The sequence below is a fragment of the Cygnus atratus genome, chromosome 3 (genome assembly GCF_013377495.2).
Source record: "Cygnus atratus isolate AKBS03 ecotype Queensland, Australia chromosome 3, CAtr_DNAZoo_HiC_assembly, whole genome shotgun sequence".
In the NCBI taxonomy this organism is placed as follows: Eukaryota; Metazoa; Chordata; class Aves; order Anseriformes; family Anatidae; genus Cygnus; species Cygnus atratus.
Genome location: NC_066364.1, coordinates 82934771 through 82949809, shown reverse-complemented (window position 1 = coordinate 82949809; position 15039 = coordinate 82934771). Strand labels below are relative to the sequence as shown.

General features: G+C 35.1%; 1 protein-coding gene across 8 annotated transcripts in view; it reads left to right on the top strand.

Annotated features, from left to right (window-relative positions):
- Window positions 1-15039, top strand: part of CEP170 (centrosomal protein 170) — a 102320-nt gene that overhangs the window by 62635 nt on the left and 24646 nt on the right. For 6 of the 8 annotated variants that reach the window (XM_050709394.1, XM_050709398.1, XM_050709397.1 and 3 more), the window contains exons 10-12: window positions 1003-1152; window positions 7291-7417; window positions 12895-14721. In XM_050709394.1, coding sequence (XP_050565351.1) covers window positions 1003-1152; window positions 7291-7417; window positions 12895-14721 — 2104 coding nt within the window. The remainder of the gene's footprint in view (window positions 1-1002; window positions 1153-7290; window positions 7418-12894; window positions 14722-15039) is intronic. The other 2 variants (XM_050709400.1, XM_050709399.1) reach the window with 1 other exon arrangement.

Here is a 15039-nt window from a genome sequence, read left to right as displayed (position 1 = left end):
GTCATTTTTTTGCAGGGGCATAACACATGTGAAAATCATTTTCATTTCTTCTTTGAGATAAAGCCTTTTTTGATGTCATAGCTTCTTCTAGCAGCCAATTTTAATGTAAATTTTATAGATGGTAGGTACATTTCCAAGGTACAAAATATTCTCTTAAATATCTTTGAAGTATACATAAATTCTGAAAGTAATTGATATTCCTTAATGACTCAAGAAATTTGACAGAAAGTATACTGGCTGGTTGTCCTGCTTAACTCCCTTTCACTACATTATCTTGTTAATAGCTAAAACATACCTAATGTTTTCTAGTATTTTTCTCTATGAGCTATGGTTTTGAATGTCATGGGAAAATTGTTTCTCACAAACGGTATACTATATGCAGATATATCATTGATATATATAATGGATGCTATAAGCATCAGTAGGAAACAACAAAGTAGATGACACATACCAAGGCACATCTGAATGAGATTATTCTACATTGTGAGATCTGGTGAACTTCTGATGTGTGCTAAGTTCCTGATAAGTGAAAAACTGCAATCTTGTTTGTATTAAAGAAATAATTTAATGAGTGTATTAGTGGTAAATGTAAGCTAAGCATTTACATTTCTTGTTTTCACTAGATAATGACAAAATTCTGAAAATGTGTAGGGTTTAGTTTTTGATTTTTTCCTTGACTGGGAAAATGGACTTATGATGATTTTTGTAATAATTTTGGTTTCACTGTTTGTTTCTTTCATCAGTGTCATTTTTTCATATGTGACCATTCCAGATAGCAGATCCTTGATTTGTCAGTGTTGACATAAACTTGTGTTCTTTTTTAAATTGCAGTAGGTATTTTTTCTATCTAAGCTGTAGATTTCATCGAGATGTCAGATAAACATAATACAACAAAAAATACTTGAACTCACTATCCAGCATGCCACCATCCATCCATTAACATTGAACATTGTATCAGGATGGTATTGGGTTAATGTGTGTAATGGTTTGTTTCATTTTCAGGTATTTGGAGTGGATGACAGCCAGGATTATAATAGGCCTGTTATCAACGAGAACCAGAAAGATTTAGTAAAAGATTGGGCTATAAATTCTGCTACAGTAGTGCTGGAAGAAAAAAGACCACTGAGTACAACTGGATTTCTTGACACAGAGGTAGAATTTAACTTTTGATGGTCTTCTTTTTTCTTCCAATGAGAGAGCACTAATAATTGAGAAGTAAGCGTTAAAGAGCAAACAAAACCTTGCCTGGAAAATATTAGCTCAGGTCTCTAAGTTCTTTATTTTTCTTAGTCCTTTATTGCATTATTGAAATCTCTACGTCAGAGAGAGGCAAGTTAAATTGGGAAAAGTTTAAACTTTGCTACTTTTCTATGTGCACTAATACCAGTGTATGGGAAATGTAGCAGGAATTTTGTTGCAACATTGCCTTTGCAACACACATTTGCACAGTATATGTTTCTTGTAGTTTATACAGTGGAATTGAGGAAAAGCTGGTTATGTTTTATAGCCCAAAGCAAGTAACTATATTAAAAATCAGAAATAAGGTATATGCATTTAATGTGTGATACAAAGCCAGCTAGGAAAAAAAAATATGGAAAATACATTTCAGATTATTTTTTAAACGAAGCCAGAGGTTTTTAAATTCAGGGTTTCGTTTCTCAAGTGAGATGCCACTCATGAGAAATCACTTACGTTAGTTGCCTCAGAAGCAGTATAATTAAATCAGTTGATAAAAGATTAGGCAAAGGAAAATGTCTGTTCTTTGTATATGACTCAAAATATGCACATGAGCTAGATGTTAATCATATTGCATATTGAAATCCTGGGAGACATTCTGATATCATGGTGATGGATAAAAGATAGCTTAAAATGTGTTAGAAATAGAACAGGCTCAGACTGGAGCAGAATTAAACCTGATAACGAAGCACATCACATTTATTCTGCTTGCCATGGCAAATTGGTGCTGAAATACCATCTTGTAAATTAACAAACTTTCTAAATGGGCAATTTTTCTGGAATACATCAAAAGCTTAAAGTACAACGGTCTGCCTGCCATGCAAATGTATTGGTTTTGGTATCTAGAAGACTGCTTTCCATAGAAAAAGTGTACTTTGTCATTTTTGTATTTGAGCTATTGTGCAGCCCTGGTACACTAAATAAGTCAGTGTATCTGGATTAGTGTCTTTGAGTCATTTTTCTAAGGTTACTGCACCTTGCTTCTTTGAATGAATCTGTAACTGCAATTTTACTCTTCTTTGTCATGCCTTTCGCAGCATTCAGCTCTTTTGTGCCTTGTGAGTTTTTAAGATTATCAAAAGTACTGATTTGTTTCCATTTCTGTATTTTTCCTATTTATAACAGCAGAAGAATATATGATTTATTTTATGACCATGATTGAGCTTTCCAGGTATCATACTTTACAAATAACAGGTTGATTTGAGAAGACCGAGACTTCTGCAATCATAGGACAGGTTTAAGAACCCTTCTGGCAATGGAATATGAACACTCCCTTTGAATTAAGTTGAAATTACAAAAGTGGTCCCTTTTTATTACTGTGGATGCTTTGCTGAATACATAAGCTTTCTTCATGTATTGGGAAAGGAGTGGGTTATCTTGGCGTAGTCATAATTTATAGGATTATTATGAGGCATAGCAGGGGAAAAATGGTAATTGCTCTGTAAGTAAAGGAGATGAAACAACATGGGTATAGCATAAATTAATGTAGGAAGAGATGAGGGTAAATGAAGGTTGGAAAAAAGTTTACTAGAGAAACTTAAAAATAGAAGTAGGTTAATACATATATGGAAGTAAAAGAGAAGCTAATTCAGAAAAACAGAGGTGTGTTTCATAATTTTGTAGTAGAGAAATAGTCATGAGGATAACTATTGGTTCAACTGGAGAGAAGGTTGTAGTATATAAACTCTTTTTTTTTTTTTTTAAACCAAAACAGATTGCTTGTTTTATTATTAGGAAAGGGAGGGGCAGGTGTGTTTGATTTGCAAAGTACATGAGCATCGTATTCTTGTAATATGTGAGCTTTTCTGCTTGTGCTTTTTGGAAGACTTACTGCATTACTGAGCTGCAGATCCTAAGTGAATAAACCTTATTGAAGATTTTGCCTAAATAATCAGGTAACCTTGGGGTAGCTCAGTGTCCCAGGCTGTGGGGAGGTCTTGTTGCATCTGCCTATGACAGTTGCACCTATAGATGATTTAGAAGAATGAGATGAAATCAGAACATGTTTGACATAGAAGAAGTGGTTAAAAATTTAAGAGATTTCAGTTCTGGGAGATGAAAAAGATGGCTTGGGAAATTATGAGGATTTTATAAAATCATTTTGGGGTTGAAAGATTATCCTGAGCTTAAATATGTTCACTTTACAGGGCACATTGTAAATAACTTGCTTTGAAGGGAATAGAATTTGCTTTTCTTATAAAGAAATTCTCACTTTTTTCCTTTGATATGACAAGCTTTGGTACTTTGAAGGAGTCATGAGACTAGATGAAATGCAGAGTAAACGTCTGACACAATTGGATTGAGCTTGCATGCTCTGTTTCTTGCCTTTTCAATGGTTATAAGCCTAGGCATTAAAAATACTAAATCCATTTATGTAAAATATTTAAAAGTTTTTTTCTATATTATGAGCTGCCACTTGCCAACCAAGGTAAGTGGTTTAAGAACAAATGTTAAATACGATAGAGAACAAGGAGAATTAGGGTTATGATTTATCCATCCAACTTCCATTTAATTTTCAGTGACTATATGCTACCCACAGTTCTTAAATCATGTACATGATTTGTCAATATCATTTTTGATGTGCTTCTTAAGGACATACCTCTTTTATTTTTCTTTGTCTGCAGGGTCATCAGTGCCATTGACAACAATGTTCCTTTTCTTGTTTTGAATGCCTACTTCATGTCTTTGTCACTGAAGATTAAAGTAAATAATAGTACTGACATTGTGAATACTGAATAACTTTATTCATGTAAATACTTGTATCGCTCCTTAGAAGTGGAGAGTATAAGCGGAGAGCGGCACGCGTATTTAGAGGCTCTATGTCCTTTTGTTGTCTGATCTTATTACACGAATTTCCTATCCTTTTGTAGAGAAACCATTGAGTCTGAAGTTTGATGCTTGTTTTTGTTTGAACTTAGATGCTATGAACTTAGAACGTAGGATGATTGTGTCACCAAGGTCCTGTGGCTGTGAAAAGGCAAGCATGACCCTTGGATGCACTGGGCGATGTATTGCCAGTAGAAATGGGAACTGTTATCTCTGTGATGGGAAGTGGTAGTGAAACTCTGAAATAATGGCATGAGATTTGTTACCGTTCTTGTTTAAGAAGGGTGAATTCTAAACTACAGAGAGGTCTGCTCAGATAATTAAGTGAATGGATATTTACTTTACAACAACAGTTTGATACCATTAAATTCATTTACTGTAGCAAAGCAGTAGCTGACATGGGTATGATGTGGGGTTTGCCGTGTTAGGAAAGTAAATGCAATAGAAGGAAAAAAGAAATGTTTGAGATAGATGTCAATGTTGTTCTGTAAGCAGATGTGGAAACATTGGTATAAATAGAGTGGGTACGGAGATTTGAAAGAAAAAAAAAGATCACCACCCCTGGAGGAATGTGGTTCAGAAACAGGTGGAAAGGGGAGAAGCCAGAAGACTGCTTTCAAAATGGCACTTAAATTCATGAAAGGTTGGCGTGGTCTGATTCTTACAACATGAGATGATTGGAACATGCATCTTAAAAGACTTTGATTCTGTTTGCTGAAATTTATTTAAAGTTACTATTATTGTGCTGTGAAATGCCAAGTATTGGAGAGGCTTTCAGGTGTCATATACATGTGCTCTGGCTTTTTCCAGATGTAGAGCCTAAAGCTCTGAATCTTCAGGCTGCAAAATTTGTCTACAGCAATCCGTGGGTATTTTTTCTGTGGATGTGTTTTTCAAATTCAGTTTGAATATATGATAAACATAAAGGAAAGCAGATGCAACGCAACGTTAAAATGCTGGTGTCTCTTATGTGTAAGCCTGGCTGTAAGCCTGAAAAACTAGGAAACTCCTCTTTTTATTCAAGAGAAGATTTGGAGGATTGCTTATGGAAAGCCTGCAAGATGCAAGCATATGAATTAGTAGGGGAAAATAAATAAAGGTCACATTCTGTTATCCTAAATGTTTTATAAAGCTTTCACATTTGGATATTAAACTGTTTGGAGTTAAGCTTTATTATAGCGATGCATATTAGATTTAATAAAATACATTTTGTAACTTTATTAAGGTACTAAATTCTCCATGTTTAAACTACTGTTAAAAGATACTTGATAGCTTTGTTGCTTGTGCTTGTATATACAGAGAGTTGATAAAACACATTGGCATCCACTTGTGTGTAGAAAAGGTTTTTTTGGCAGGGTAATTACAGTTAATTCACAAAATCTTTATACTTCATGGCAAAGTGGAATTCAGATTGCTGATTATGTGTCAGAAATCATATCTGTATGGAATTGGCTAGATAGTACACAAAGAATTAGGATTTTCTGTAGCAAAGATAATTGGGACTGCCATCATATTTAGTTTAGGCTGCAATTATTTGCTTTATTAAAGATGGATATTTGCTAGCAGGGACAGGAAAATAGAGTAGACAAAATTTAGACATGAAAGAAAAATGTAGCTTCAGCACTGGCAATGGTTTTTGTTGTCAATACATAAATGCTGCACATTGTTGTGTTTTTTTTTTTTGTAATATGATTCATTCTGGCACTCTTTCCTTACATTGTGTTCAGAAATGCCCATAAATAACAGAAACATTGAATTGCCCTACTTTCCTGTTATTAGATTTTTATTTTGTAACATTTTTATTATAAGATTATTTCAGCATGTAGACACAGTAGTTGATGATTTCATCAGTCTGTGCATACTTCATTCATAACATTCTGAAATAGATACATGATGCTTTTCTTTTCATTAATTAGCATCATCCATATAATTAAGAGACATTCAAGACCATAAATTCAAGTCTTCTTAGAGATTTGATGTCTAAGTTACTTTTAATTTTGAAAGAAGCCCTCATACACTAGATGACATTTTTCACCATTCCATTTCTGCTAAATAAATTTTATAAAATATGAAGAGTTGGTTCCTGATCAAAGAGTAGAATCCCAGAGTGGCCAATGCATTAGGCAAAAATCAACATTTTGAATATAAATGCCAAGATCTGAAAAGGCAGCAGAGCTCCATCTAACCTTTGCAATAGCACCTGCAAATTTTCTTACGAAGCAAGTTACTCGTATTTTCATGTCCTTTCCATCTCTTTTATTGATCTTGAATTGTATTTTCTTGTTTTACTTGTCTATAGTAACAGTCAGTGACTTTTTTTATTTGCAGAATTTTGTGTTTTGATTCCAGTAAGGTAGACCAACTAAACTCCTATAAAGCTTTCAATAGCGTACAGCCCACATGTGTGCATGTGTACATATACATACAGCCATAGTTGTCTGCTGTCTTCTTTTAGGGAAGTAAGCAAGCAAAACTATAGTATATTGGATAAAACAGGAATATTGCATTATATTTAGAAATCTGGTTTGGGGAAAAAAAAAATTTTGTACTATAAGAATACAGCATAAGCAGATGTTTTGCTTTCTATGTTTCTTTTTTTAAATGGAAAAAAGTTTCAAAAGGCTTTCCCTTCAGGATATCAAATCAATTTCCTTTTCAGGTCAGCTACAAAAAAAAAAAAAAATCAGATAACAATCCAGTAGGGTGATATAAAACTAATCTTTGCTTCTTTTGTCATTTAGGTCAAACAAGTGATCTGATCTTCCTTTACTTTCCATCACAAATTATCTTATTCTTTCAGTCCTTGAGGTAGTCTTTCCCGAAAGAAGTAAATACAATATTGTATCTGGACAAAAGTGTCTTGTAACCTGGTAAAATATGACTTTGTTATCTTCCCGAAGCACGTTCTTAATTCTTGTGCGCACACTTACCATGTTTCTCTCCCGCTCTTCTGTTTTGAAGCAGACACGTGTTCTAATGTATTTCCTATAGGTTCTGATTAAAAGTTCATTGCACTAGGAAATGCTGCTTATTCTGTACTGATTCTGTGTCTATGTAGAGTCATTTATGTTGCCGTTATAGAACTGATAACTAAAAATTATTGAAGTAAACTCCTTTTTCAACTTCCTCCAGGAAAAGTGTCTAACACTTCTATTCCAGGAAAACCTGTAATGAGAGCATGCTTTTAATCTATAAGTAATTTTTCTTCTGCTTTTTTATCTTCCTTAGGAAGGTTCTGCTGCCCCTGGAAGTAAACGTTGGGTATCACAGTGGGCCAGTTTGGCTGCCAATCACACACGTCATGATCATGATGACATCAGATTGGAGTCACCTGTGCCTGCTCCACTAGAAAACGGTACTAAAAGCAGTTCTTGTTGTCATAATACCTGATGAAGAAACCTCTGAAAGGGGAAAAGAGCAGTTATGTACCTAAACAAGTAACTGTCTTATTCTTTGCACCTTATCTTCACCTGAAATTCTTGCATGTCTTTGAGAAGAAGCAACATAAAAACAAGCTCAGTGGTAGTGTTTTTTAATGTGTCTGAAGAGTGTCAAAATTAAACTGAATGTTACTAAAAAAAAAAATTAAGTGTGTGATATAAAAAACTTTCACTTGAATGAGATTTGATTTGGTCTGCATAGTATGTTTCTTTCCTTACATCTTTTTCAGTACTGCCCAAATTCAAAGCAGGATTTTAATGGATGGACCATTAAACAGTCCAACCTGAAACTCACTATTCAGTTATTAGTCAGCTGAGTAGTAGAAGTGTACTTCCTGATCTTGGAAACATAGAAAACATACCTTATCTCCAGTAATGAACAACTGTCTGTCCTTAGTTAAACATTTGTGACTTTAAGTAGTATGTTCTTGTATGTTCTTTAAGGTCTGCACTCTTGACTGTGAGGCAGTTGCTTATGTTACTTACCTTCTGTTTTCTTCCTCTCAGTTTCAGCCTAGAAATGGTAATTTAACTCTAGTGGAATTTTAATACTGGTATTTGCATATTGAGGTAGAATTTAATAAATCTTGCAAAGTAGTTCCTCAACTGTCTTCTGTAAATTATGTGAGTTAATGTGGTTCTTTGTTGCAAAATTGCCTGGTAACTACAAAGGGATGTCATCTCAATGAATGTTCCATATTCCAAAAGTGATATGCCGTTTAGTGACCAAAAGTTAACCAATTATCAGTCTACCTGCTGGAGAGATATTTGTGTCTTGCAATTCCAGCATTTCCTCTTATTCCAGCTGACGTCGATATTCACAACAAAGTTTAAAAGATTTTTAATTAGGGAAAAAGTGTACTTTAAAAGTACAAAGTGCTTTTCTGTGTACACCACTTTGGAAGATACACTGCCACATACAGAACGTGTCCAATAAGCTCATTAGACATTGGTGAGTAGAATAAATTATTTTTTCTATAGTTCTAAGCATCTTTTTAGTTAATTTTTTTTTTTACAAAGTTACATTCAGAAGTATAATATGTGTTCTCTATTTTTTGTTATAGCTGCTGGCTTTCTTCAGATTTTCAAGAATACATACATCTGTTAAATTTCAGAGCAAGTTATATCTTTGATTTTTTTAGTTAGTCTCTCAGAAGAATGCATTTTCTACTGATAAAACCAAGCCATTACAGCTTCAGAGTGGAATCCTGTGATTCTCTCCCTGCTTAGTCTGGAAACCTGGTCTCAGCACTGCCCAGCAGTCAGGCCTTCTGCAGAACAAACTTAAGCTTGCCTATTACTCAGTTTCCTGATTTGTTATTTTTTTTTTTGTTCCCCACCACACACACGCTCCTCCTTGGGTCCTCAAACAAGTGTAAAAGTGTAGCAGCAGAGATTTCTCCAAAACATTTATCAATTCTATGTGATATTAATAAATAAACAAATAGTTCAAGGATTTTTTTTTGAGGCAAAAAAGCAGTATCACGTTCATATTTTTCTGTCCAAATTATACGTTTCTTGGTCAGTGTAGATAGCTAACGCTGTTCCTCACCTGCGTTATGAGAACTGAACCCTTGTCTGAGCTACTCAATCTTGAATCCTATAATGACTTTTTTTCTTTCAATATTCCCTCTATTTGTCCTGGAACATCTTAATTTAATTGTAACTAATGAATGCATTTCCTAAGTGGTTTTGTCGTAGATTTACTTTACTGCCCTCAGATTTTAGATAAAGCTAGTAAATGAATTCGGATACTTTCTATGTTCTTTATAGAGATCTTATCTGTAAATTTTTTTCTGTACTGGAAAAAAAAACCAACAGCTTCTTCACAAAAGAGTTAACTTTCAATTCTGTGTATTATTCTGCCAGAATGAAAGGAAGAGAAAGAAAATGAATTTTCATTCTAAAGTTGAATTAATAACTTGAACAGTAAATTGAAAAAAAAAAAGTGAAATGGAAATATTATTGGGAATTTTTCCAAAATGAAGCTAGTTTTATGTATTGATTAGTAACTGAAGCTCTATTTAGGCTTGTATTCAGCAGATGAAAGTGTATGTAAGCATGTTTAATTAAATGAATTTGAATCAAATACAGGTATTTTTTGTATCATTTACTTTATGAAGTAAATTCACATGGTTTTAGAATCATAAAAGTCGGGGCCACTTAATAAAGTAAGCAATAAAATAACTTCTACCTTTAGAGTCTCATTTTGCTGTTTGTGGTAGCTTTCAAAGAAATTTTGCGTTCGATGTTGTGTAGTGCAACTCTAGTACTCTGGTAGCTTTTCCACCCGTCATAGATGTTGAACTTTGCATATCCTCTTCTTTAAAATAGCAGATGTCTAAGGAGATGGAAAGGGTGAAAAATTATTTGATGTATCACGTACACATAATTCTGTATTACTTGGCAGCATCAGATATACATACAGGGCACTTAAAATCGTAGCTTAAAGTAATCATTCTTTGGAGTAAAAAGACTCATCCTTTGGGTGGTTAACAACAGGTTTGGGTCTCACTTGTTTTTTGAATTCGTGTAAATTTTCAGTTTCAGATGGGATACTAAACAGGATCTTTGGAGGGATGAATGCTTTTTCTTTTTCCATTATAAGAACTTTACAGTTGTTGCTTCACTTACAATATAGTGCATACCCATACTGCAAGAATTCTAAAATACTAAGGGTGAAATCTAAAAGGCATTCAAGCACCTAAGATGTAATGAAAATACTACTTGATATGCATGTCCAAAGAACAGTTCACAAAATCTTTAGTTGGCTTAGATGCCTGTATTTTCTTCAGAAATTTGAGTTATGTTCAAGATTTAGTAAAGTTAAACTTCACATAGCATGTATATTACCAACGACAATGTTGAGCAACTCCACACGTGTCTTCTACTAAAGACTTTCAAATACGTCAAGAAGAAAGCTACATGCCTAAATATCTTTAAAAGATTTGACCTGGTATGTATGAGGGAAGAAGTCAATCTTCACAAATAGCAGTTATATTGATTTTCATTTAACCTCCGATTTTTTATTACTTTATTTTAAAGTGATAATTCCCAAGAAAAATAATCCAGGAATTAAGAAACTTTGGTTAGATTTCAGTTATCTCCTGCTTCCCAAATAGGTGTTATAGGACAAGTTATGCAAAAAAAATGCAAGTCATTCTGCCTTCTTCATCAAAGGTGTGACACTGCAAAGCAAAAAGAAAGATTAAAGAGCTGAGAAAGTAGCATAGTATTCAGTTTAGTATATTAATATTCTAGGAACAACTGTATACATACAGTATAGTTGTTAACATTCAATTAAGTGGTTAGAGAATTTTTGCAGAGGGAGAAGCCTTTATACTGCTTGAACAACCACTGCTGGCGACAAGCCTTAATAGAAAGATGCCAGTAAGGAATGCAGAGAAGTTGCTTTTAAATCTCTCCTGGTGAAAAGTGTATTGGCAGATTTGTTTTAATATGTCACACTATTTTGCAACAATTGGTAAATGAACTTGCAAAAATAATTATTTACCATCCAAACATACTCAAATTCAGAGTGATTCACACAACATGATCGTCTCTGAGCAATAAAGGCATGTTTCTGACAGCACAACTGATATGTTTGCTAAATAGGCAAGAATAGCAGAGTTAACACACTGGGGGGAAAAATATTTGATTCCTAAAATAGGGGTATTCAGCATCAGTTATTCCTTGCAACGATTAATGGGGGATAGCCATATTTTCTGCTTAAAGAGCATTCCCTATCCACTAAGAATTTGATCAAAGTGATGTTTTTCTTCTGATGCTTTTTATACCTATATACTATATTTACTATATATGTATTATATATATTTTCCAGTATGTACGTATATACGTGTATATACAGGACATGCTATATGTTCTGTTTGGATTAAAAGCATTGTTTCTGCTCTCTGCACAGCAGCAACCACAGTAATTTCTTCATGCATAGGGCTTTTCAATACTGAAAGTTACTCTTCAGTGTTCCTTGAGGGGTGGTTTCGCAGGGAGGGCCTGCAACCCCTTGGTGAGACGAGCAGCTGTGGTGTAAGCGAATAGAAAGGAGAGGGTCTTACTCTGTTCAGGAACTTTGAAATGTGGTGCTGAATCTGTTTAGGGTTGTAAAACTGGCTTTCCCCTTCCTGTTGTAATTGTGTCCTGATGTAACTGTGATACATAGTGTACCTATTTAAACCTAGAGTGGGAGAACAAAAACAGGTTAATATATACAGTGTTGGTGTACTTTGCTGGCAAAAAGTTTGTTTTCAGGGAGAGCTTCTTGCATAGCTCAAATTCTACATATTTTTGAAAACTTTCCTTTATATATGAGAGCAATCGTAGACTATATGCTGCACAGATACTGAAATTAGAATGAAGCAGGAAAAAATAGTGTATACCCTCCACAGCAATGACATACATGTTTATAAAGCATGCCCTTTCACAGTATACATTCAGAGTATTGGGAAGGTAGTAATTAGCCCAAGATACCACTCAACCAGGTGATCACAATCAAGATTTCCCATCTTTGGGAAGAAACCATGCCTGTCTGAAGCATCAGAAGAGGAAAAATGTTGTTTTGTCTTTGCATTCTTACCCTGCTTCTGCAGTGACTCCTTCCATTTTCCTGCAACATGACCTTTTTAGGAAGAACACTGAGAAGATGGCTTTTTCTGACCTGATCAGGTCTCTGATAAACCACAAATGGTTCATTGTAGTAATTCCCTTGCTACCTTTTAGACATTGTTTTGGTAGACACGTGCACTGTATCAGCTACTTTGGATTAGGTTGTAATGACTTTGTGTTGAATAAACTGTTCTTTTGTGTGGCACTCCTAATATTGTAGTTCTAGTAATACAGAAATATCTGTTTATATATCTAATGCCTTTAATCAGGAGATACCTGTTCTAAAATTGTGTTAACGTACATGATTTTGTTCCGTTTTTATTACAAAATGAAATGAAATAATAGAGCCAAGTATGTTCAATTTATTGGTTATAGTTTAGGAAGTAGTTAATGTAACTCACAGTTTCCACTCTGTAATAATAAGAGTGCTTCCACTCTCACCCATAAGATGAAATTATGCCTACTGAGAATAGAACAAGTGTTAAGCTGGAAAATTATTTGAAGAGTTACCTACTCAAAAAGCTTATAGGGATAGTCAAATCTCCGTCACCTGAGAGCTTGTTCCACCTTTTATAACATATGTTTACCTAAAGATAATTGATCCCACTATAGAATAGATAAGTGGACAAATGACATTTTTATGTTCCAATGACTTTTTGCAATTCTGTTTTATGTTGCTTGATTAGTGTTATGCAATCTTCAGAATTTAATGTTTGTGTTTAGCTTGCTATTGGATGGTTTCTTAGCTATTTTGCTTTCTCATTTTCAGACACAGACATCAGTGAGTCTGGTATTTCCATCAGAAGCGCTGGTTCAGCAACTTCTGTGACCAGCCAAGGTGAGCGAAAAAGGAGGACACTTCCACAGCTTCCCAAAGAGGAGAAAGCGAGTGAAGGCTCCAGAACAAAAACTACATCTCATCAGAGATCAGAAATAGGTGAAAAGCAAGACACTGAACTTCAGGAGAAAGAAACTCCAGCTCGTGCCTCAGATGCTGATGGCAGAAGTATAGCTAAGTCAGGTAGAACAGTGAACGGTCTTTCACCAAAAGCTACAGGAGAAAAAGTTTTTTCTTTCCCTAGCTCTTCCAGTAAAGAGAGAGCTGAAACTGGCAGAGAAACTTCTGTAGTGAAACAAGCTTTAGCAAAAATTCAACAAGAACGAAAGGAGCAAGGACACTGGACACCCTCAAAAATATCTTCTACAAAACCTGCTACAAATCAAGTTGAGAAGGGTAGGGAGGAGATTGCTGTGTCACACAAAACTTTAGATAATCAAGACAAAGCTCCTGGACACGTTACTGATAAAGCAGAAGTGAAGTTGGCACAGAGTGAGGGAAAAAGAAGAAAAAATGAGGAAACTATTAAAGGACAAAGTCCTAAAACATCAGGAGGAGAAAAAAAGGAATCTTCAAAACCGTTAGTGAGGCAAGGCAGCTTTACTATAGACAAGCCTAGCACAAATATACCGATAGAGCTTATTCCTCACATTAATAAGCAAAGTGGATCTGTTGCCCCCTCAGCATCTGCAAACAGGACACGTGACAGAAGTGATTCAATGGACACTGATTCCAGTCTAGATACAACACTCATTTTAAAAGACACAGAAGCTGTAATGGCTTTCCTTGAAGCTAAACTCCGTGAAGAAAATAAAACTGATGAAGGTCCTGAGACTCCTAGCTATAACAGAGATAATTCCATATCACCAGAATCAGATGTAGATACAGCCAGCACAATCAGTCTCGTTACCGGTGACACTGAAAGAAAATCCACACAGAAGCGGAAGAGCTTTACAACCTTATATAAAGATAGATGTTCCTCTGGTTCCCCTTCAAAAGATGTTTTAAAATCTTCTGCAACAAGTGCCAGAGAAAAGATGGAAAAGAAAACTAAAAGTCGTTCTTCAGATGGTGGGTCTAGAGCTGATGCTCGCAAAACTGTGCAATCTAGTGGAAGAATGAGACAACCATCAGTGGATTTGACAGATGATGACCAAACATCTAGTGTACCTCATTCCGCCATTTCTGATATCTTATCATCTGACCAGGAAACCTACTCTGGCAAATCACATGGAAGAGTTCCTTTTGCCTCAGCAGATGAACTTTTACATTCCAAAATGGAAGGAAAGTCAGCTAAATCAAAAAGCACTCCTGTTGCACTTGGGCAATCTAGTAAATCTACCACTCTTCCAAGACCTCGTCCTACAAGGACTTCTCTCTTGCGCAGAGCGCGGCTTGGTGAAGCCTCAGATAGTGAGCTTGCTGATGCTGATAAGGCTTCAGTGGCTTCCGAAGTGTCCACTACAAGTTCTACATCAAAACCTCCTTCAGGGAGGAGAGGTATTTCCAGAATAGACTTACTTGCTCAACCTCGCAGAACTCGACTTGGGTCTTTATCAGCACGTAGTGATTCTGAAGCAACGATAACTAGAAGCACTGCCTCATCTCGTACCCCAGAAGCTATTATCAGAAGTGGTGCAAGGTTGACATCAGCTGGAGATAGTAGTAAAGTTTCTGCTAGAACTCGAGCCAATAGCATTTCTCGACTTTCAGATTCAAAATCCAAATCTTTGGCTTCAGCTCATAATTCTCCCTCAGGTATGTCAGATTATTTAACTAGCTTCTACAATACCATATATTTTGAAATGTTTTTTATATTTATATACTTTTTTAAGGAACGTTCTTATGAAACAATTTGTTGAGCTTTAGTTGACTCTCTCTTTTTCTTTCAAGTAAGAGTCTTCCTTGCTGACGCTTGTGGATGTTTCTCACTTAAAATCACAAAGACAAGAAATTTCAATCCTTTACCTTCTTGAATGGATATATATGTTTGTTTATGTTTTGTAGCTGCAGATCAGTGACAAAGAATTCCATTGAGGCATTCAAGTGTGAGCACTGATTTGTGTTGGTACAAAA